At 36.1% G+C, this 25,251-nt stretch overlaps 1 protein-coding gene across 3 annotated transcripts in view; it reads right to left on the bottom strand.

Moving 5' to 3' along the window:
* Positions 1-25,251, bottom strand: part of MIPEP (mitochondrial intermediate peptidase) — a 66,620-nt gene that overhangs the window by 7,048 nt on the left and 34,321 nt on the right. For 2 of the 3 annotated variants that reach the window (XM_068181270.1, XM_068181271.1), the window contains exons 15-17: positions 20,544-20,618; positions 14,716-14,835; positions 845-966 (exon numbers count right to left, since the gene is read on the bottom strand). In XM_068181270.1, the coding sequence (XP_068037371.1) occupies positions 845-966; positions 14,716-14,835; positions 20,544-20,618 (317 nt within the window). Of the gene's footprint in view, positions 1-844; positions 967-14,715; positions 14,836-17,805; positions 17,853-20,543; positions 20,619-25,251 lie in introns of those variants that run through there. The other variant, XM_068181272.1, reaches the window with a different exon arrangement.

Below are 25,251 nucleotides of genomic sequence, written 5' to 3'. Positions count from 1 at the left end.
AGAAACACAGGTGTTAGAGCCATCAGCAAACACAACCTGTCCCGCCTTCACTCAGGTTTGCTTCTAGCATCTCTAAAGAACTCAGACAGAGACCAAATGAAATTTTCCACCCCAAAACAATGGCTGATGCCATGCTGGCTCCTCAAAATCAAATTACATTTAAAAATCCCACTATAAGGAACTGAACTAGACAAATTTTATTCATATGAGTGTGTGTTGTTGCTTATAGAAGTTAATTTGCAAACAACATTTCAGGCTTCATTGTGCCAAAGGGAAAAGTTGCATTGTTACAATGTCCTGACCATTCAACAAAGGTGTAAGATTGCTTACAATTTGTGACCTCACAATTTGCTTTTTTAATTTCACAAAGCAAAATGAATAGGATAGCTCTACTGAGCTTTGAAGTTGGTGACATGAAGCTTGTTTAATACCCACAGTTGCTTTGATTTCAATAGAAAATTACAAGCTATTAGGCATCTATACATTTCAAGCTCTCTAATTACATCTAAATAGGGATTTCAGTTGCTCCCAACTGACACACCTGTATTCTATAACACTACCACAATTTTTTTTGCACCAATGAACATGACCAAAAGTGTATATATATACATATACATATACATGTGTATACACACACACACACACATATATATATATATATATATATGTATGTATGTATGTATATATATGTATCTCTGTGGTTATTTCCTGCTTGGTAGTCCTCTTAGAATCAAGAAAAACACTAAAAACTTATTTGTGTCAAAAAAGCCCATTAACCTAATTTGTTTCATATTTTTCAGAAGCAACTAGCATTTCATTCTATTTAATATTGCTGTGTTTTTACCTATCAAACGGGTTCTGAGCAAAACACTGTTTCCACACCATAGAGGCAACAGCCCTGGACATGAGGTAGGAGTAGTATTTGGCACCATAGCCCACAAGGTGACTGAATCGCAGCTGCCAGGCCTGTAAAAACAAAAGGAATCCAAACCCCATGTTATCTTTTGAATTCTTTATGTTGTTCAACATTTTCTTATGTATGATGGAAGAAATCTGATCCTATTAATGACAAACAAAAAGAAAGAAAGAAAAAAAAAGCCACCAGAAATAAATTCCAGAATGAACAATCCTTTATCAGAAGCATTTTTCAATCTAAATGGTGTACATCCAATACACTGATCATCAGGATGGAAACTATATATAAGCAGGATCAGAAGGGAAGAAAATCAAGCAGTAAAATAAATTACTCATATTTGATAACAGCTGTGTAGTTCTACTGGTCTTGAAGAAAACCCACGATTACCTTGTTACAAGTAACACAATATTTTATGATTTTTCATGAAGGTAAGTGCAGTATCACACTCAGAAAAGTTCAATTTATAACTTTTGTCAGAAACAAAATGGTAACAGTGATTTGTGCTTAATGCGATAAAACATACAGCTTTCCATGTGGCAACCATCTTAGAGGTATACAAATTCCATCCACATACAATGCCATAATTCACAGATTTGTCTGCACATTTTTAAGTGTGTGTATATATAGCAGATTATAATCCACAATTATATTGCTATTCATTTATGTACTCTTACTTCGCATAGTGACTCATTCAAGTGATGACAGACTTTTTTTAATGCTGTTTAGTGTTGACTGTTCCCTTATGATTTCTTAGCAAAGAAAATCAGAACTATCAGCATTATCTTCACAGAAATCAAAATACTTATTTCTTTTTATTTCCCTGACTGCAACAGAATAATTTAAATTGTGACAGACCTCCAAAAGCCATCTGGTCCAACCCTTACTCAAAGCAAAGCCAGCTTTGAAGAGATTTCTCAGGGCTCTGTCTAAAGTCTCCAGGGATGAAGATTTCATCACCTCTCCAGTGTGATGTGTAAAGCAAGTAGGTCCAAACTGAAATGCTGTTTCCCAACAGATTCGGGCATAGTTTTTGCAATGAGAATGGACGACTGTAGAAAGGAAGGAGTATGAAACTTCCTTTGCCCTTCGGCTCTGAGGAAACTCCATGGAGAAAACAAGTGCCCTATCTTATTTGCTCTCCCATCCAAAGTCAAAACTTTTAACATTCTTGTGATATGTCTGTTGTCATGAGTTTTGCAGGTACTATAAGAAATAGAGTTTCAAGGAGGTACTAAAAGATAAACAATAATGTAGTATAACACGTTTTAAATTTAAATCCATGGGTTCTGAGATGCTTTTCTTATCCTACAGTAAATGGATGAAATTCTGATGAAGTCAAACAAAAAAGTGAAAGGACATATATAAATTTCCAAAACTATTTGTCTTTGTGATTCTTCAGCACACAGTAATTAACAAACTCCTTCTTTTTTACAGCTGAAATAAACTATGCTTCTTTATTCAAGAAAGTCCTGATTATTATCTTACTCTCCATTACCGAAAAAGATGTACGTGTATTCTAAAAAAAATTACCAACTGAAAGTGAGGAAAAAGTAAGTATTTGGCTTTTACTTAGTCTTTTTTTCTTAAAAGAAAAGGGAATGAACGGTACCTTGTAATCTAAATTACTTCGAACAAGTTGCTAGGTACGCTACCTTTCCTGAGCAACATGTACAAATAAAGTTCTCAAAGTTAGCTGTAGTTCAGCCATTCAAAAGCTACTTTTTACAGGATGGTTACCTCCACCCTAAGACAGGTGCCCAAAACAAATGGAATTTGCCATGGGTGAGCACTTGAGCCTGCACTAGTGACCTACACAACTAAAGTATGAGTAGCAAGGTTAAATGAGATGAAAAAATATCTCCAGTCTTCAATTTTCCAATGGGTCTTGATGGATGGTACAAATACTTAGACTTTTTTTCTCTTTAAGGTAAAGCACTGTACTGCATCTCATTGTAATGCAAGTGTGTTACAACATCCATCTCAGACACAGAGTCTCCTCCTTGCTTTGAAAATACTTTGGCTGCCATGTTTATACTTTATAGCTATAGTTTTTCTAACTAGTCCCTTAATTATAATCATAATCATTAAACTAAAAGCACATTTTGAAACAGAGCAGAGAGACGACATTTTTAGAAGACTGAGCAGGAAAACATATCAGTTTCTTTTATAATAAGTTTTTTAAGTTATGATTAGAAGTTTCTACTCTTTCTCTGGAATGTGGAAAACTTTACTGATGAATTGGTTTCACATACTTAGAAATGGTTTTTAGGCTACAAACAAAAATAATTTCCAGGTGTTTGGCATAGTGAAGGATATTTCTACCTCTCCCATCAGAAAGGAATTACTTTGATAATCATATAAGCTGTAACTAAGACAGTATGTCTTCCTTGAAACCTCAGATTACACTGTTCACTCAAATGCTCTTGGCATTTAATGGTCTGCACCTAAACCAGCTCATCTGCATTTCCAGGTTGATCAGCTATTCCATTTATTGGGTTTCTTGAAACTCTGTATCACAATGAAGCAAGGAGAAAAGAACAACTTCTCAGCAATCTGTTCAAGACCAAAAGCTTGTTTTCAAAGTCTGCACCTAAAATGGCCTCAGTACCCTCTGCACAATTTTGTTTGACCTTGTCTTTGCTAAGCTATACTAACAAATGTCACATTCTTTCCGTTCATAAGAGAAAAGGAAAGTACAGAAAGACCAAGGAATGACACTGCTCATCTCCCTCCCTGCATCTGGAGAGGCTTGCAAATATGATGAAGTGGACATTTCAAAAATTCATTTGGAACAGGACAGTATCTAAAACAAGAAACAGAAGTGGAGGATGAGTCCAACTGAAACTAAGATTGTTTTCCCACTGCAAACAGCAGTAAAGGAAAAGCAATAACAAACACTGCTATTCCCTACTGAAATTTGAAGCCTGTATTTAATTATTTTTTAAAATCAGATTTTTCCCCACTCTAGAGCTTGACTAACTCTAGCATGTCATAATTTCCTGTCACTACTTTTGTCCCAGTCCTCACACAAAGTTCCTGATCTGGAATTCCCAATCTTCAGTATTACCCAGAACTCATTACATTATTCAAGTACATTTTCTGATTCTATTCTGTCCTAACAATTAACTTTTCAAGACTGGACTTTGCTACCTATAAAATATATATTTAAACATTAAAATACCCATCCTCTACCTTCATTCCCAAGGAGCTACCTGCCCACACAAAAAAACCTCTTCCTCTCCTCCTACTTCATACAGAGATTATGACCTAGGCAATAACATGGTCAAAAACCACAAGAATATATAGGCTGCTCCATTAAAAAGGTCTGTGATGAATAAAAAGACACCCCCTCTCACTGGTGTGATTATCACAAATAATATTTTAAAATATTTATCACAAAAAAAGATAAAAAAAAATATCACAAATACTTAAAACTAAATTATTGACTGTGTAGCATAAAACTCCATTTCTCCATTTTAATAAATTCAACTATAAGATTACTTGATTTCTTGTGTTATTTCCAACAAGGAGTCATTTCTTAATTAAAAAAAAAAAAAAAAGGATATATCAAATTCTCTTTTGGACAAGGTAAAGGCTAGACATCTAGAACTAGGGCAGTCTCCTTATTAAATGTTGTATTTTTGGTAAGCAGCTAGAAAGTTAATGAAGACTCCTAGTAATTGCTTACTTCAAAAAGTTCCATGAACCCATTCCAGCAGTTTATAAAACAGTGCATTTTACAGCATAGCCCATGGGTTATGATAATATGCCATCCACAGGTCATGTTCATGCCTGTTTTTTATTCATCACAATAGACTGCAATAAAGGCGCGTGACTGATCCACTGCTGTTATTAAACAGGCTTTTTTCCCCACCAACATTATCAATCTTTTCTTATAACCATATCTGAAGCATTTCCAAAATTCCATGAGCAATGGCTTTTCACCCCATCATGTGAAAACAAAAATACTTTACTGATACTTTTGTATTCTCACACCTTATCAGGACTTTTTTTAAAGTCCTTGTAGAATACATTCTTAGGGTAAGATTCAGTTCATTTTACTTTAGCTACCTTAAACTATGTGTCTTGCCCAAACTAGTCACATAGGCCTCCTTTATAGTAGAGGACAGAAATATTTATCCTGTTATTTTTGAGAGGATAGGATTACTGCTTTAGGAGCAATCTGAATAATTTACTACACTTTCCATCTTCTATTGAAAAGTTAAGCCCCTTCATTCACTTTAACATTATGGTAGGATCAGTTAAACCGAACTATTTTGCAGGCTACATTACTTTAGGATTCAATTATTTGAATTTTAAATTTAGAACTGTTAATATTGTCACAAAAATATTCTGATAAAAAGTTTTATATGTGATGGTAAAAAGACAAAATTGAAAGAAAATCTGTAGGTATCTTAATATATACTAAGCTAGTTTTTGCTTGAGTGGGTAAACATGGTTCTGGAGGGTTCCACTAATTTCATCAGCAATCAGTGCTACAAAATCCTACTACATCTTTGAAAAGAAATCCTACAGAAATATTGACTATTGCTTGGACTTTTCAAAACATTCTTCCAGCAGTTTCGGCTGTGACTTTAGGTTCTTTAAAGTACATTTATGTCCATTTTGTTTTGCATCTTGAGACAAAAAACACAAGTGAGAACCTGAAAAGACACAATACTAAATTAAGGGAAGTACTTTTGTCATTTAAGACTTCTAATTACAAAAAGTGCACTACAGTAATTACATCAATGAGCAAGTTGTTGAATTGTTTTCATGAAGAACAATATTGCATGGAGATGCTATCTGGTGCCCTCCCCCTTCTTAATTAAAATGTTATTCTGGCAGGAAGCCCAACAAAGGAGCAGCCAACTTATCTCCTTCAGGGACTACTGGGTGGAGAACCCCTTGTGTCTGGCACTCACTTGACACTATTGCTCCTAAAGGCCCTGACTTTAGCTATCAGCAGGGGTGGATAACTCTAGTGGGTCAAGGGAAAGCTGCAGGCTCTGGTTCCTTGGAGCCAGGAGAGAAGGGCAGTTAGCATGGGAATCAGCACAGGCTATTTCCCTCTGCTGAGGCCAAGGTTTATCAGCACCAGCAGAAACCCAGGCCAACACTGCTCTGCCATGCAGACAAGCACATTTTGGCCAGTGCTTTGAAAAGGTTTGATGAGTATCAGAGTGCAGAGTTTGCAAACTGTTTGTGCCAGCAGCTACCCTTGGAGAAAAGCTGTAGCACTCCCTGACTGTAGAAACAACTCTCCCCATAGGTAAGCAGCAGCTTGCTCAGTCAACTTACAGTCTGCATTTTTGACCTCAACCCCTCTAAGTTTTATAGAATTACATCATCATTCTTCTGCAGTTTCACAATAATAATAAAATGCAATAAAGAACCACTTTCTTTCCTGCAGTTTCTAATCTTGCTTAGAATAAGAGAAAACTAATTTCAAGAAACCTCATTTCATGCTGCACCTCTAACTTGTCTAATATCAATACTCTTCAGTTTTCCAGTGCTGTGCATTTCTGTGTTAGGAATGGAGAGAACACAAAGTAAACCAAACCAGAGACACTGCTGACATTTCAGAAAGTGAGTCAAGCAAGAGATTAAGATTTCAATTTATAACACTTCCGTGTTTTTATTATAAAATGATAAATAAATCTAGCAAGGCAGGAAATGTAAATATTTTTGCAGTTGTTTACACTAAGGAAGAGGAAAGGAATTTAACATACAATTAACCACTTAGGTGATTCTAGATACATACCATATGGTCTCTGAATTGCTTAAAGAAAAATATTTCATTTTTATTTATAAACTATTCATGAATTTGAGCTGCTTATAGCAAAATCATTTAGAACTATTTACTCTATAACCTCTTCTCTCGTCCCCAGAAATGGAATGAGGGAAGGAGATGTGGGTCATAATAAAGAACACTGACATCACAAATCTGTAAGTATGATTTGCATTGCTTCAAATCTTTAAAAGACACAGAGATATGAATGTGGATTCTTTATTGTGTCCTTTAACTGATCTTATTTGGACAAGTGTTACTAGTAAACATTATAGCTAGTCTTTGAAGTAAAATATAAGAAATTTGCAAATATACGATTTTCAAACAAATCTTTTATGTCATACCATGCAATTCTACACAGATATACATACACATGCAATACCCCCCCTTCATTTATAATCAATAATTTCTATTATTGCCTAAGCTTTAAATTCCTAAGCCTGAGATAAATAGAATCAGGTCACTGTTTGCTTTGGGTACAGACTTGCACTGAAGCCCAAATGTTTTACACTACTTTTCCAATTAAACCTAATGTTAAGTATTGACCTATTATTTTAAAATAAACATTATGAACACTGCTTAAGATAAGCCCTTACAAAAACCAAAAAATACTTTAAGCAACATGGTAACTGCAAAATATATTTGCAAGTACAACTTAAGTAAAGTATCTGAACCAACATTGGAAGATGAAATCACTACCTGTTTACAGTACTGTTTTTTTACTATCTTTTGCTAGAGTCATTCTAGAAATGGATTTAAGGGAGCATGACTCTAATCCTTAATCTGCCACAAGTGCAGTGTGAATTTAAAGAAATTACATTCACCCCATCTCAACCACCTCCTGTGAAGCAAGGGTGCTAATAGTTCTTCTGTCTTGTTCTTTTCTGTTTTGACTTTTCACAGAAAGGAGAGTCCACCACCGCACTTGAAGAGAATTTCATTTCAGACTCTCTAGGCTGTGTTTATGGCAATGAGGTATTCAGTTGTATCCATCACTGTCAAATATAGCTCCAGTAGTGCAATCTCAGGGGGTAAAAAACACGTGAGCCATGACAACAGAACTATATCAAACTAGATAAAGCTATCTGTGCTTTCATATTTATGTACAATCCATCTAAATATATTTAGAATTTTAACAGGAGACGTATGCAACTACTTCTTGCACTGTTCCTTAAAATGGTCTACCACATAGTAAATATGGCAAATGCTATCACTAAAGTGTGTTTGAGTTTCATGGGGCTAACACTTGGAAAAAGAATTTCCTTAAAAGTGCTTCATATCTTATGATATCTGTAAACACTCTACTGCTGTAGATAGTTGCTCAGTGAATAGTGTCATACAACCACTGGAAAACAAATCTTCACAGTATTTGCTATCAGCATTTTCTTTATCATAAAATTAACTCAACTCCACAAAGACAGAAACTTAAACAAACCTTGAAAGGTGACTTTAAGAGCTTTTGAAAGTCCCAGCACCTACTTTAATACTGACCTCAGCAGGGCACCAATCTTCTTGAAATGTTTTTTAGCCATTAATTATTTATAGAACTATCACTTCCCCAGAGTTCACTGTGCACTCCTTTATTAATCTTTTCCTCAGACCCAGACTTTTCAACTTGATTTTACAGTATACTTTTGAAAAGGCTCAAAAGAAAACTAATCCAGGGACTTGCACTCTGTATAAACAACTCTATTTTCCAACATGGGAAGGTAAAAAATTACCTTGAAGGGGTTATACAAACTTCAAGGGGTTGAGTAATAACATATGACTTCATCTCTCTTCAAAACTCAAAAAAGTGCAATATGAGCAACATCAGTACCTTTCAAGTAACTGCAGAGGGAGAAGTGAAAAAGCCATCCTCCACTATGAAGGCTCTCTGGCTTTACTATGAAACTTATGTCTCTGTGATCTACAACAGTGGTTTCTCTAAAACTGCCTATAAGAGAGATGCAAGACATACTGGGTATCTGATTCCCTCTTCAAGAAATAAGGGAAAAAATTAACAATACTTTAAAAGATTAGATACTACCCATAGTCACACTTGCTATAAATTACATAATTTTTCCCCTCCCACTATTTTCTCATTAATAAGAAACAAATAATTACAGCCTCAATTCCAAATAATTTTTTCATAAAGGTTTTCAATACCATTCATGTGTGCTCATATAAATTTCTCCTTGCTAGCCCAATAATGGATTTCCTTAACTTTCCTCATAGTTCATATTTCCAATCTGGACAGGTTCCTGGTGATGCCCACTTAAAATGTCCCTGTCTGAAACTAAGCTTCCACCTGCTTTGTCAGCATGTTTTCTGTGTGTTGACTCAGCCACAAATCTAGTTTGGTTGCACAACTCCAGTTTGCAAGTATTAGAAAGCTTGTTAAGCATAGAGTTATATTATCAATTACTTACATCCTATTTCCAGATCAATCAATGTCTTAGGAAGAAAGTGGATTTTTTTTCCATCTTAGGCAGTTCTTAATAAAACTGGGGTTATTTTGCTCACTTGACTGTTCTCAAGGTACTTATGAACTGCTTAATAATTGCTTCTACTATTTGTTGAGTGACAAAATCTGAGCAATTAGTCTACAGTTCTCAAGTTCTTCTCCCTTCAGAAGAGCAGTTATCATAACACTACTAGTTTTTCATGAGTTGGTGAGTGATAATTCCTCCAAGTCACTGACTGTTCTGGTAAGCTTAAATATTCGGACAATCTGATTACATCTAATATATTATTCTATTTTATTCTGCAATTTCACTACTGTTTTAATTCATCTCAAAAATTGCATGTATTACTTACCTAATCAAAATTCACTTATTGTTCAAAAAATGTTGAGGCAGAATAGAATATCACTGCTTTCTCTGACATTTATTTTTGCTCTTTCTCCCACTCTCCTCTTGCTTATTGAGTAATTATGGAATTCTATTATTTTCTCTCCTTGCAATTGGCAACTCAGCATTTCTAGCCTTTTTTGTTCTGAATTCTTGCATTCTTTTAGTAATTATCTCTAGTCATATAATGATTTCTACTTTTTATTATCTTAATAAAGTTTTAAAGGGCTTGGTCCTTTACTGCCAAATCTTTCTTGCATCAGGATAGTTTGTATCCTTGGTTCAGTCTCTTGGCTAACTACATAATGTCTTTTGAATCATCATACGTAGCTATGTTCCAGTTCCAGCAAATATCTGGCAGCCTTCCTCTTTTTGATCCATTGTTTTTAATTATTATTGCTGGGTTTGGTTTATAAGCTGCTTGAAACTTCCATAGTTTTACTTCTGGCTCATTAGAACTTACCATGTATTCTGTTTTTCATGCTTTTATATGGCTTTTACTTTTCTAATAACCTCCCTTTCTCAGACAATCAGATATACAGGCTTTTTCTCCCACTGAGTTCTTTTTAGCATCTTATTGATTAGCACCATAAATTTTATTCCTTCATCTGCCACCCAGAATTGTTTTTTTAAAAGTTCTTTGCCAATAGCACCCATTCTACCTTTTAACTGTTTTTTTTTACATTTTCTTTAATCTGACTTTCAGTTTTGCTTAGGTTCTAAGATTACATCATAGTTTAGCCTAATAAATCTAAAATTAATTTTGGAAGGTTCTAGACAGAATAAATATGAAGTGAAATTACAGTTTAAAATTTAATAGGTGGCCATTACTTAGCCTTCCTTACCAATAATTTTAAGATTTATGTTCACCACTTGAGTTAAGTTTTCAGAATTCAAAACCACTTTTACCATCTGAGGTTAAAGGTTATCTCTTATTTACTTTAAGCCAGCTGCCTCATTGCTTGCTTAGTCTGATTATTTATTCTTTTTATATGCATTACTGATACTCACATGAAAATTTATACAAAAACAGAGTTATATATAACTGCACATTAGTAGTCACTCCAAAAATCTAACAAGAAATTCTAAGACAACAGATGCCACAAGGACACAGATGGCAAATTCTGTAACAAAATAACTTCACCCGAACTGCCAGCCAGCCCTCAGTAGGCTGAGGAAAAAGCCTGTTAAAACTACACTCTCTTGAACACAGATTTTCTTCAACAACAACAAAACATGAGGCTTTGGCTCATGGCAAGCACGTGTGATGCAAAAACTATTTTCTCTCTGTAGAGAAGCCAGTTTTGCCTATTGACATCAACTCCTCCTCAGCTGACCAAACACCCATGCCTCTGCATGTTCCCTGTTAATGAACAACTTGTGTTTTCAGCTCCCATGGCAAGCCACATCTTCCCATAGTGCCTGACAGTCTCCCTGAGCAAGCACTCCAAATGTTAGGTTGCATCTCATCCATTGATTTCCTTTGTCAAGAACATGACAGACTCAACCACAGCAAGTTAAGACAAGGACCTAGGTGGAGCCTTCCAAGGTCAGGATTTCTGTCTGGGCAAAGTCCTCCCAGCTGCAGGAAGAAGACAGACTAACAACTACATTGGTGATACGCCATTTTCATACACATCTTTGCTCTAGGGTATCTCTCACAATACCTGCCTTGTTGGCAAACTTGGCTAGCTAACATTTTTGGTCTCACAGGTGTTTTGGTCTTTCCAAACACTAGCAACCATAGGCCATGCTGCCAAAGAAATGTGCACACTGGACAAAACTATATAGCCATAATTAAACCTGTAACCTGAAGCACACTTTAGGGTACCAGTAAAGGTGGTCCTTCTGAAGTAATACATATTTTTAATATGTTAAAACAAAAAGGCATACAGCAAATTATTCGATGTTCCAAAAAATATCAAAGGCACCCTTACATAAAAACATGTTGCCTCCTATTGAATGTAACTATAATGATGTGTGTGGGTTAATTCCATTATCACACTTTGTATTCAAGTACCACACAAGAAATTCAGCTGTTTCTGAAGAAAAGTCTACCAGAAGACCATGCAATTTTTAAAAATGCAAAAGGGACTATTTGGCAGAGATCTAAAAAAGAACCCAGACTGCTTGTACCTCACTCTTCAAAACCATTTTTCCTCACAGTCATAGTCAAATCATCTCCCACCAAAATTCCAGATTAGAAAAGGTTACTACAATGGACAGATAATTAATATGTAAGTCTATCATTTTCTGAAAATAAGAATCAATAACTCAAACTACTTCACAAAGAAAATACAGGTACCTTGGCAGGTGGTGTTTATTGTACCACCACTTCATTATTGAGAGCTCTTTCTGTAACTGCAGGAGGCTGCAAACTCCACTGTCATTGCAGAGTCTGTTTACCCTGTGTGTCATTTTCTGTTACAATATTGAACCAAGCTCCCAGTAGGAGATGGGAACTATTTTGCTTGGCGAAGGACTAGCAATGGCATATTGATGACTTTCAAAGGAAAGTACTTTTCAAGTCTGAACTTGGGGAACATGAGGGGACTAAGCAACAGATTATGGGGAGAAACTTTGATCATGTCTCAGATTGATCAAAGGGTCACCTGATACATTTTCAAAAGCCACTCTGGGCATCCTGGGGACAAATGTAAAAGAGACCGGGGAGACACTCTAAAAGCAGACAGTATCATCAACTGCAAGGCAGGACATAACTAATGAAAACTGACTTCACAAGAGATGAGAAAAAAGCTATGATTTGAACAACAGTTTGGAGCAAAAGCAGAGTTCTGAATTCCCCACAGTGCACAGATTTTGACACAATGTATATTCAGGAAGGAATGGCTGGAAAAAGTATGGTCACTACTATTTTGTTTATCTTGCTTACCTAGAAGAAACAAAAAGAAGACTGGCTGCTTTTTAAACGTATCTCAGTGTATCCTTAGACTCAAGAATCCAGCCTGTGCAAAATTGCTATTCACTTTCCAATCTCAGCAACACTAATCTCCTCTGGCAACAAAAACTGCCAGACACTACAAAAACAGGCAGATACATTTCCTTGTCCCCTACCTGGCAATCATTAGCTTCTGGATTCAGTAACAGAGCAATGAAATCCCAGTGGAATTTCATCCTCCAGGAGCCAGCAGCGTGCTCTGTATACTTTTGAACAGATAAGCAATGGCCAGCCAGAAACTGAGATTTGCATTGTTCAGGCAAACAAAGTCTAGTGGGGTGCTGTTTCTCCGTGCTTCCATCTGACTTCCTTCCTGCCTTGCATGTGGCACCAGCTCCCACGCCCGTCTGCATCAATACAGCCAATGCAAACACTGCTGTGTGCAATGCCTGCTGCCCCAGTGCCTGCAAAATCTGTTTGAATGGCAAATATAGATCTCAACAGGACTTATTTTCCACTATCTCTCAACAGGACTTTTTTTGCACTATCCCTCCTACTGTTGGCATATAACATGTGATGCTTAGGTTTACCTTATATAGGCATGCCCCATAGGTGCAGCAGCATTCACTTACTAGGTGCAGTCTATATGCGTCATTTTGAAAGCACTGTAACAAAAAGACACATGCAAATTGTCCTATTATCTGAGCTCTCCTATTATCTGTGCCCGATAATGCCAGAAATTCATCTTCTGAAGACGTATGCTGTGGCTCTACTCCAGAAAATAAGTCTGCACAATAAGACTGAAGCCCAACCAAGTACATTCAGAGTATATTTACTGAGTTTACTTGCCTGTCAAGAGCAGTAAAAGAGAATTAGGGTTCATCAGGAAGAGATAATAATGGGTGCTTGCAGCCCTGACAGACAATGCTGCTACAGAAAAATCACATTATTGCAGTGAAGATCTTCACTAAAGAAGACATATTCTTATCCAACAGCACTAACTTAAGATATAGAAACCTGATTAACAATACATAATGGAAGAGAGAACAGATAAATTCAAATAATCAAAACACTTTGTTTCTCTGCCAGCTCTGTAAGTACCTAGCCAAATAACATTAAAAAAATATCAAAAACAAAACAAAACAAAAAAAACCCAGAAAACCCCCCCAAAACCCCAACCTTTACTTCAAGGCTTTTTTTTTTTTTTAATCTGGACTACAAATTAAACATGTGAACATGTCTGAAGTTTGGAAGGAGGAACAGCAAAGGACAGCAAGACAAACTATGGACGTTAAATACTCTACAGAGTACTAATGTTATTCTAATGCAATTTTTCCCAATGTTTTACTGAAATTTAAACTGTCTTACAGTTCTTGACACTGATTTTACATTCAATAAATACAAACATAGACTTTCTGACTATTCAGAAGTTCACAGTATATTTTGCTGGGATTAAGTTCCAGGCCAAAACCTGCAGACCCACTTCAGAATGATCATAGCCTCACTGCATGATGCTACACTCTTTTGGAGGTGTGAGCAGGGGCAGTACAGTTATGATGAGGAAAAGGATCACCCAACACCGCTCTCAGAGAAGGAAAGACACATTTTGCTAAGAAGAAAAGTACATTTCCTGTGAAGCAGCAAAAGCATTTGAATATTCTGACTACAGTGTCTAACAGTGACTGTGGGGCCAGGCTCCAGGCAGGAATTCAGCTTCACACAGACCAGGAAATCCCATGACTGCCATATACAAACTACACCTTCAGCTGTCACATGATGTACAGAACAAAACGCGTGTTTGTGATGAAGATCAAAATTAAGACAGCTCAGTAGAACTCCAGACTTCTTCACTTTCAGATAACACATGAAAGCATAAATGACATGACAAAGGTCACAGGAATACAGTGAGAAGAACACACCTCCATTTCCTGTTTCACACTTTATCTCATGCTGACAGCATACATACACCAATGTGCAGCACAAGTGTTTTGATGCCTTTTATAAGCAGCCTTTGAAAAGCTCAAATAAAACCTCTTTCCAATGCATTGTTTCCAGTGCCTTCTTTACTAAGAAAATAAAGGCAAGGTAATGAAGTTCATCGTTAAAACACTACACTTATACAAAAACATCCCTACTCTCTGGATAAAGTGAGTGACAGAAAGAAAACTTTCAGCAGTAAACACATGAGTGTGCAGGGCAAGGGTCGGGGAGAGGAAGGGGTATTATTAGTCTAACAAAGAAAAGGTGCAGTTTATACAGTTATTCTATTGCTACTCACTGTATTGGGTACATATGGCAATCCATAAACTTTCTCCTGTGTTTCCTTTAAAATTTCTGTGGTTGACTTTTTTAGAGGGTGTTTACCATGGTAGATTTGGTCCAAGACAGCATAAAAAACCTGAAGAGAGAAAACACATTTGTCTTTGGCACAAGTTATTGACATATGAAAACCAAAAAAGACACGAAGAAAAGAACACAATAGATGGACTAGGGAGGCGGAATAGCTTAAATATATATGGTTTGCAAATCTTCTATAATTAGTATAACATACTAATGTTATACAAGGAGAGAAACGGGTTTTTGGAGTACACCAAACACTACCATCATGACCTTTCATAAATCCATGTTTATGTCTCTTAGCACACTGGGAGTACCAAATTGTCTGCACCTTTTAAATAAATTAAAATCTGTCCCTAAGGCCCTCCAGCACTTCCACTTTTCAAGAAAAGTATTTTAAAACAGATTTAATTAAAAAATCCTATTTTTAAGTTATTTAATTTAAAGTTATTTAAGTGGACACTGCAAAATAAGCTATTTCAAGATGTGTACATGCAGCCATGAGAACACTTCACCCCTGCAGGGGCAAGTTATGGCTTAGGCAGTGAACATAAGAATTATATTAAGAATGTTACAGAATCAATGAGGTTGGAAAAGGCCTCCAAGATTATCAACTCCAACCTTTGACCTAATAGCACCATGCCCACTACACAGAGCTGCTGATGCTACTGAGTTTTTGCTAGAGCCCTGCAACAGTGTAGTACTAAGGCCGATCTTTCCTTTATTTTAGCTCTCGCCATCAGAGCAATAAATTGCTTAAGTGTAAGCTTAGCTCAAAGCACACTGCACTAGGAGGGTACTTTGCCAGAAGTAAGAGCTGCTCCATAAGTAATTTTTGTGCATGTGAACTACAGCAGAATGCAGGTGCATGACCAAATAACTGAGGTGTTCGGAAAGCGGGAAAGCAGCACCATTTAAAAGACTTTCCAAGCAAAGAGAGCAAAGCAGAGTCTCTGGTACTGTAACAAAAAAAAATGAAACAGGCATGGACAGAAGAAATGATTGCAGCCTTTTTTTTTTTTAGTATGAAGATTTCCCATTTTGTGGAAGTGCAAGGAAGACAGAGGACACCCACTGCGGTGCAACACAAGATATTTTTAAGAAGTTTGATGGATCCAGATGCTTAAGGGAAGAGGTCAGGCCATCCTGCGGTCAGCACACTTCATGGAAAAGCTGACAATAAGGAGCCTCAAAAAGCTTTTTTGCAAGGAATGAAGCAAATAATTTGGCTAGAGATTCAGGCCCAGTCACACTCCCAGGGTGCATTACCATCTCCAATGACATAAACAGACTGTTCCAGGAACTATAACCACGAAATTTAAAGGAAAGAAAGTTGTTTGGATGTTTTATGTTACCTAAATAACACAACTCCTTGAACTTTTGAAAAGATTCTTTATATGAAATGTTAGTACAAATCATTCCGAACTCTTTAATAATTTATCAGAATTCAGAATCTTTTTACTTGTTCTTGATACAACATGTAGATTCACCAAAACTGTGACTGTTTTAAAGGAGTATAATCCTTCTGTTTGAATAAGCTGTCTTCTAACTTAAAAAATTCTGATAAATCCTTTGACAGTCTCTCTTAGCAAATAACAAATGTGCACATTGATTTTTTTTCCAAGAAAAACTGAGGGTTATAAGTGGCCGGATGAATAAACCATGACTTGCAGGAGCTACTACTAGATTTCCTGCCATGGCTAATGAGGAGAAGAGAGGTCAGTAAGACTCACTGCACAATCACCCATTAATGATGTTGCAAGTTTTATGTCCCAGGTAGCAACACTGAACAAGACATGTAAGCACTCAATATTGTCTATCTACAAATGCAGAGTAGCCAGCAGCATCTGTTCAGACTAAAAATATAAAGAGAAATCTACACTACACTGCAAAAATACTTTTTCACTCTTATTTATCTAAGAAAAGAAAGAGGCTTTACAATGGCTTTGCATTCCTAGTCACTAGAATCCCATTAATTTTTTTACACAGTTTAACAAAAGCTACAGGTTTATGATAGCAAGGGTGACAGAGTATGACCCCCAGTAAGTACCATGAATAGACCTGAAAATTACCCGATGTAATAGTCCTAAAAAGCTCACTTTCTCCTGTCACCTTAGACCTTTTTAACTCTGCAGTAGTCATTTCACACTAACTTTCCCTCTCCTCTCTATAAAACCCAAATCAAACATGAGGAACTTCAGCATCTGACAAGAGACTTTAGTGTTAAGCTTCATCACAGCCTTGATCGTCTTTTTTCTATCTCCCATCTTTGTTTGGACCAGTCTGCAGTTGCTCTTCAGTGTTCTTCACAAGATGGGGGAGCTGCATCTGCACTGCAGGGGACCTTACTTCTCTAAAGTAAAATTTGGAGTGAAGTATTTTGTGGTCAAGGAGCAAAAGTCCAACTCATAGCTAGGAAGTGGGGAAATGTCAACTGAAGGCCAGTAAAATGTTCTGTCTAAAGAACAATGTGGTGACAGGGAAATGAATCACTGAAGTCAGCTATAAGCTCTCCCTTGATCCTGGCACATGTACAGTGCGGGAAGAAAGCTATGAGCCAGGCCACCTGGACAGCATGGTTAAAAAAACCATCCCTGAAAATAAACTTGGATGAACTTTATACCCACATGCATTTCCATCTACAAACCACAGTTCTGTGTGTTTACACAGGCCTTTGAAATGGGAAAGGGAAACACATCCCAGGACCACAGGATTTTAGGTGATACTGCTAAGAAGCAAACTAATACTTAATATCAATCAGTCAATAGAAGATGATTTCTTATTTCAGTAAAACACATTTCTCAAAAGACTTAAAAATATAAAAATGCCATCAAATCTGTATTAATCTTCATACTGTCTCTCTATTTCGCACTTACATTGGTATTTATTAGTTTCACTTGATTCCAGTTCTTTCTAGCTCCTTGTCTGCTTAACAGCATTAATATGCACACATTTAGGCATTTTCCAGTGAAGTTACTACTGACTGAAAGACTCTGGGATTCAATCTGCCTGGCAAAAGCCTTAGGAGAAGATGTATGGGTTCTCCTGTCTTTCCTTCTGAGTAACTGATTACATGACCTAAAAGAAAATTCAGAGGTATTATAGTTATGAAAAAGCAGTAATATTTCTCACTTTCATGTGCCAATAGACTTATTTTCTGAACAGGCCACAGAAGAACCTCCAGGTGTTTTCCACACTGCTGGAATATTTGTCAACATTTTTTCTACTTTTAAAGGTCAAATATAGCTAACATAGCATCTAGCCATCAATACAGAATATGGTTTTTGCCAAGTCTGAAGGAACAGTATTAAAATCATCATTCACAGTAATTTCAGGTATATAGCTAGTAGCACGTATATGTTTTAGCATTTGCAAATTAAAATATATTTTGCTTCAATTAATTATTATACTTTTTAATCTGCATGACTTACAATATGTACTTCTAAAATGGAATGTATTAGCTTTGTATCTGCCATGTAGTCAACTTCTCTGGGACATTTTTTTGAATTATTCAACAGAACAGCTCTGCCAAATTGTCTCTTTGAAACAAATGCACACTTCTGCAGCTTTTACACCTGACATCTCCAAAATCATAGTGCTGAAAGCAGGAAATTAATAATATTATTCAGTATGGTATTGTGGTCATTTGGCCTGAGTTGGAACTACTTTAACTGAATTTCCACAAGAGAAATTTGATGGCAAGCAACCTGCTAAATCACTTTATCACTGCCAGCACCAGTCAGTCATTAGGCACCCACGGGAACTTGAGCCCACCAAAAGTGGGTGTTCTTGAGCCACAGGCTGTAGAATTACTCCAAGACAGACTCTAAAGAGGCCCCAGGAGCAGTTGAGGGCCAGCAAGAGCAGGGACATTGCATGGCCTCACCACAAGCAACAGATGCAATGACTTGAGGCCCCAGGAGCAGTTGAGGGCCAGCAAGAGCAGGGACATTGCATGGCCTCACCACAAGCAACAGATGCAATGACTTCTCCTTTTGGAATACTCTCTCCTGCACCACAAAACAGGGAAGCCATGTCACTTGTGAGTATATTTGTGATATATTGCTCAATATCTGAGCCCATTTAGCCTCCACAATGTCAACTTGGTCTCAAACCTTGACAAGATCATAGCAAGTATATATAAAAACTTGAAAGAAATCTGTCAGATTGATACATAGCTGTTATGGATAGAGACATTAGAAAAGAATGGGTGTATGTCAAAGGACTTGATCAACACTTTGGTGGTTACTAATCTTTACATGCATATTGCCCTCATGAATGAAAGTCCACATTAAGCATTCACAGTATAAATTTTATTTCAATCCAGATTTTTTTTTCCTCAATAAAAACCTCCTGTATTAATTATTTATATTCTTGCCCACGTTCTTCCTGGATTATCAGATAACTCTGTGAGAATCTTTCAAAACCAGCAGTGTACATTTTAAAATCAGACCTTTAGAGAGAGTGCAGTTATATTTTCATGTCACAGAGGTGTAGCCACAGGTAGCACCTGCCCAGCCAACATTGGCTGCTGACAGCCAGCAGTGCACTGAAAGCACAATTCAAAAGTCCAGTAAGTTTAACCAATAAAGAATACATGTATACACTCAAAACAGTGTTCAGTCTGGCCTTGACTAGTGTAAATGCTATGTATACAGCTTACACTCCAGACTTCTTATTGAAGTCTTCTATGTAACTGCACAGAGAAAACTGCAAATATTGAAGTTTCTCTTTCAGATCAACTTCAGTTAACCAGCCTGGCTCATGTTTGTAGACAGAGTTGTGATCATTTGGCCACTTCTCAAAGGAAGAAATACCAAAGATCTGTAAAATTGTTTCTTTCCACATCTCAGTAACTAAGCTTCACTAAGGTACTAGAGTGAGCAGAGTTATCTCACCTAAACACCAGGTTAATTGTAGAAGAAAAATCTATATGCTTTGGACTTAAGGCAAAACAAAGAAGAAAATACAATCAAACAGCAAGAACTTGTAGCACATTAAGGGCAGCCAAATTATTACTGTAAAAAAAAAAAAACTTGGCCGGATGCTAATGCTACTGTACACATCTGAGAACTGCTGTTGCAGGACTGAAAAAGGCCAAGTAACATTTTAGATAGAAATCTGATTTCCTTTACTTCCTTTGAAGAACAGCATCACTGATTGTTTATAGAAATGACTAATCAATCACATCTACCCACAGAAAATAAAGGTTTATGAATTTAGCTACTTCTCCTAACACTGTGAGAGAGAAGTCTTACATCCTTACAGCTCAGCCAGCAATTTTGATGTGACAAGTGGCCACTTTCATCTGGAGCTCCAGAAGACAAGGAGCTCAAATCACATTCTAGTAAATAGATGTGCTGGTTTGATTTTACTATGGTAGCCTGTATCTCTCAGTCCTACTTTATTTTAATGATCGAAGGTGCACAAAACTTCCTCTACTTCAAGTTCTCCTTAAATGATTCCATTAACTCAAGAATTTGATCTTAAACTACATTTGGGAATTCTGATAATCCAACCATTTTCAAAAGCTGTCGTTTTCATTATATTTTCCTATAGATATAAGCATTTAGGCTTAAGCAGACAACACAGAATATGTTCAGAAAAACAAATATAAAAATTAATATAAAAATTAATTATTTTTAATTTATTTTCATATACTTGGATAACACATCTGCATTAAATAAGAAATTTGGTCAAATTATAAGAACAAAAATATGTTTTGTAAATGCTGAATAGAGAGTAAAAACTAGAATGCAAAACACATACCTGGAGTTGCATATCAGCTGCAGCACACACCTTTTTGGACTCACATAGTCTTGACACCATGTTTTTTGGTAGAGGCTTGAAAAAAAAAAAAGAGGTCACATTTAGACTTGATGTTTATTTGTAAATTGTGTTTAAATAGCTAATTACTAGAAGAGCCTGAAGTCACAAAAAAAAAAAAAAAAAAACCCTGGTGGTAATAGAACACATTTAAAGTGCTTTGCACTGAGGAAGGAAATATTTGCCGAGCAAAGCATTAAATGGCCAATTAAGATATCAGCATTAATCCATATAGCAATAGAGAAATCGCTAAGCAAAAGCTGTTTGTTTTTCTATAAACTGATTCCACATTCCCATATATGCCTGTTAAAGATGTTATTACTATTTTTAGACATAAAGAACAGACTGGGCCAGTTAAAGCCCTCCCACATCATATAACTCATAATACTGAGCTTAATAATACTGGGTTTTCATAACTTCAACTGACACAGCATCAGACCTTCTACCCTAACCCACATAAAAATATTTAGTTGTACTGAACAGTAAATATCTACCCTTTGAAATTTTTAACAAAGTTAAATTTATTCCACATCTGTGGCAATAAAATTATCCATGCCACCACATAGTGAAAAGTCAAACACTTTTCAAGTAATTATAAAAAAAACCTTTTGACTTTCCATCCAGATGTCTGCAAATACATCCAAAGAGTTTTTAATGCCACATTTTTAAGAAATCTGTCTATGAATGCTTGACCTTATGCTTCTTCCACCACTTGCTGAAGCTTTAAGAGATGCTTTTCCTAACAAACATTTTCTTTTTCCCTAGCAGCTTCCTTAACCAAACAAATGAAATATGGTTAAAATAACTACATCCTTCCTAAAAAATTAAAAAGGTACTACAAGTTGTACAACGTGTATAGAGTTATGTTTAATACCTAGCATCTCTATTTTATAGAGATGCTAGGCGTTAAACTTGACTCTAAAATCACACCTATGCTTTCATAGTGTATTGAAGCAGTCAAGAAATAATCCAAGAAAGTCTACAGATATGGCAGAGTCATATGTTTAGATTCTTTGCAAATAATATGAATTCCAGACAATCCATGTTCACAGAATAAAAACCCAGCTCCAGAGAAGTTACACCTAAGTGAAGAAAATTTTATCAGTTGACTCTAAAATCTCAAAGTTGAAGCAGGTAAGAAAAATTCTCTGCTTCCACAGCTGCTTCATAGAGTACTTGCTATGACTTGCAACCTCTTCTCCAAGTCAAAAGTTAGCTAAGTCAGCATGGTATAGATCCAGAGAATTTAATAAGGTGGAAAGGAAAGTAGAAAAAAAGTTACAATTGGTTAAAGTATTTTGGCTGGACAATTATTCTCCCTGTTCTATAAATGTCTCTGCCTCATTCTCTTACACAAGTATGGCATCCTTCAATGCCCTTTCATCTTGAAACTGAAGCACATCTGGGTTTTCAATAACATGGTTTCAACAAGGAAGCCCATAGAATTTTGAACAGATTTGGTTAAGCACAAAACCTATCAGCAAGTTTTGGCAGCATTTTGCAGGCTTTTTTTTCCTAATGAACTAGTACAACATGGAATTAAACAAAACTTTCTTCTAGGGGCATCTTATATTGGATACAGCAAAGTATGAGAAAACTGGACAGAAATTCTTAAACTAATTTGTCAGTGTTAAAGACCTGAACTACAGAAGCTCAGCAACAGCAAATATGTATATTTAACAAAGTTATCATTTAAGAGTGTTAAAGTCAAGAGTTGTCCTACCAGTAAGCTCAAACCAACTCTTTCCACATAATGGTATTTCAATTTTATATTTCTTCTATATTAAATGATGACAAGAGGAAGTTCTAGACACTAAGTAAAACACAGGTAGTTTTACCAAGAGTCTCCAAGAAAATACTGTTAACTTTTTTGTAGCCATATGAATGTCACATAAATAATGTCAATCTACTGTGCATTGAAGAGCAAGCTCTACTGTTTGAGCAGATTAAAATCAAGAAGAAAGTACAAGTCATTCTTATGACTACACCAACTGACAAAAAGACAAAGAGGAGAAAACATTTATGTCTTTCTTAAATCTATCGGTGTTACTAACCTGGCTCTAAGATTGTGTTGTGATCATAATTCACAAGCCAAGCAGAATTTGGCACCAGAAAAGCACTGCCAAAATTAGATTAAATTGAAAGAATTTAAATTGATAAAGAAGTCACTTATTTTTCCCAAAACACCTTTGGGATCTTAATACTTAAGATTTCAGGGAAGTAAAATTTGACTCCAGAGGGTTTTTCAAAGATCACAACTCCACTCCAAGGTATGTTTCTGTGAATATCATGCACACATATATGCTGAGGTCTTGAACTGGAGCACGTACTGTTTCAGGCAGTAGAAACTATTCCTCCTTGCTCCATTAAAATCTCACACAATCGCTTAATAAGCAGCTGAATGGATTTTAAAAAGGCATCAACATTCTTACGTCACTTCTCCTGAAAGATGAACTCTCTGATAAAACCAGAATGAGACTGTCATCTTCCTTCTAAAAGAAAGACTTCATAGAGCCTTGCCTGAAACTATATCATTGAATAACCATTCAATTTTTTTAAATTTAAACACTACATGCTTTATTTTGAGGTCCACTCTTCTATCCTTCTCCATTAAGTAACTTTAAGATCTTGGAATTAATTTTTCAGCATGTTTTTCATGGTGGCTAGAAGAAAAGAATTCCCTGTGTCCCAAAGCATGCTTAACTCCTTACCGTTGTGTAGTAATTGCAACACATTACAACTGTAACTATCTGTGGGCTTATTCTTGTAATCATGCTAATACAATACTGGCTTTGTAATTCCATCTCTGTGAAAAATGAACTCAGTTCAAATTTGAACAGCTGAAACTGGCCTTTGTTCAAGAGAGCCTCCAAAGCCACAAGCTTGAAATTATTTAGTTCAGACCTACCACATATCTCTGCACTTTACAAATGAAATTAAACAAAATCACAGTGATACCGAATGGCACTCATGCACCAGAGTGTCTGCTAAAGCACTGTAATGCCCTCATTTTGGTATGGCTTGACTTCATGAGCTTACCTGACTAATACAACTTTAGTAACTAATTATTACAGTCCTCTCTATTTATTAATTTTATCTCAAGGATCTTTTGGTTTGAGTCATCTTTCAGATGAAAAGAAAACCAGGCTTGCTATTTTCTTGAAACAAATAGATTTGTACTGGCCAGCTTTTTCAACTAAATTCAAAAGACCTGCTCCTTTTCACAGAAGAGCCTGCAGGCTTTGTCACCCCTCAACATTCAACAGCACAACCTTTCAAAAGGGACAGAAGGCAGAAACAAGCTTTCAATAAACTTCAAGATATTTTGGACCAGAACCCCATGATCTACATCTAAATGAACTCTCATCTTTGAAGGTCTGCCCATCAATTTCTTTTCCTGCAATGCTACTGAAATACAATTTTCAACAGTTCATATGTTTTAGTAATCAAAACACCTCTTTCCCCTCCTCTTCCCACAAGCATAAGCACTGATTTTAAGTGCAGATCCTCAAAGATTAGTCCTTTTACAACTGACTTTTACAGCAATGGCTAATATAAGATGAGATTACACTGGCAAGTTTTTCTGATGCAATTATGTTCAGTAGGAATATCAGAAACCACAACACACAACACCTGAAGTTTACATGCAAAAACTAGAGTGTAGATGCAACAACACCAAAAGAAAGATGCTTTGTCAAATTATTTGCATTGCCTCCAAAACAAACTGGGTCAGTAGCAAGTCCACCTTCTGCCAACATCCAGCAGAGTTCTTTTGGGGCAGCTGGTGCAGAAAACAGCTTTCTAGCAGCCTTCTAGCATAGAAAAGCTCAGTCCCTTAATTTATAAGAAGAAAATTAATGTAAGTTCTCTTAGAGAACAACATATTGATTAAATGGTTTCACAATTTTCACATTTTACCTTTTTTTGTGCACCTTCCTTACTTCCCCTTGAAAAGGGGTTAAAGTGGACTCTTTTTTTTTTTTTCCAAATAAATCAAAAACTGGAGAAACAAAAAAAAAATCAAGTTTCCTGTTTGTACAACAGAAGAATTAATCAGGGAACAAGCAGAGAAATTAAGCCCCAAAAAGATCTTTGTGAAGTTGAAAATGTAAGAGAGATGGGATTTTAAAGTCAAAGTACTTCATAACATATACACAACAGAAAAGATTGCTTCAATCTATTTGTATTTAAATGACAAACATAGAAATCTGATATCAGATTCTTAAAATCAGCTTCGATGACCCAACATAAGCAAAAGCAGATTTATATATGTTGGATAATGGCTTAAAAATGCATTCTAAAATTTTAAAAAAGCAATTAAAACGAAGCCATCTAACGCTCTCAAGAGCTACAGAGCAGTTTCAGGCTCTTCTTCTTATATTCCAGCATAATCCATTCTTGCCCTCTTCAAGACTGGTTTTTTACATAAAACCTCTCTCAATTGCTCTCTGTAAGGGGAAGATTTCACCACCAATAAACAGAAGTAGTTTATGGAAATGCCAAATGGGACAGAGTGTCTGGTTCTTAGCTTTTGCACTGAAACTAAACATGGTTTAGATTTGTCAAGTCATTTTGAAAATACAAAGCCATAAATAATGTTCCACAAATCTCTTTCAGATGTTTTAGTGAAGCTCATTCTCTGAACTCATAT

This window comes from Anomalospiza imberbis, chromosome 2 (genome assembly GCF_031753505.1).
Source record: "Anomalospiza imberbis isolate Cuckoo-Finch-1a 21T00152 chromosome 2, ASM3175350v1, whole genome shotgun sequence".
Taxonomy (NCBI): domain Eukaryota; kingdom Metazoa; phylum Chordata; class Aves; order Passeriformes; family Viduidae; genus Anomalospiza; species Anomalospiza imberbis.
This window is presented reverse-complemented; position numbering and strand designations above follow the sequence as displayed.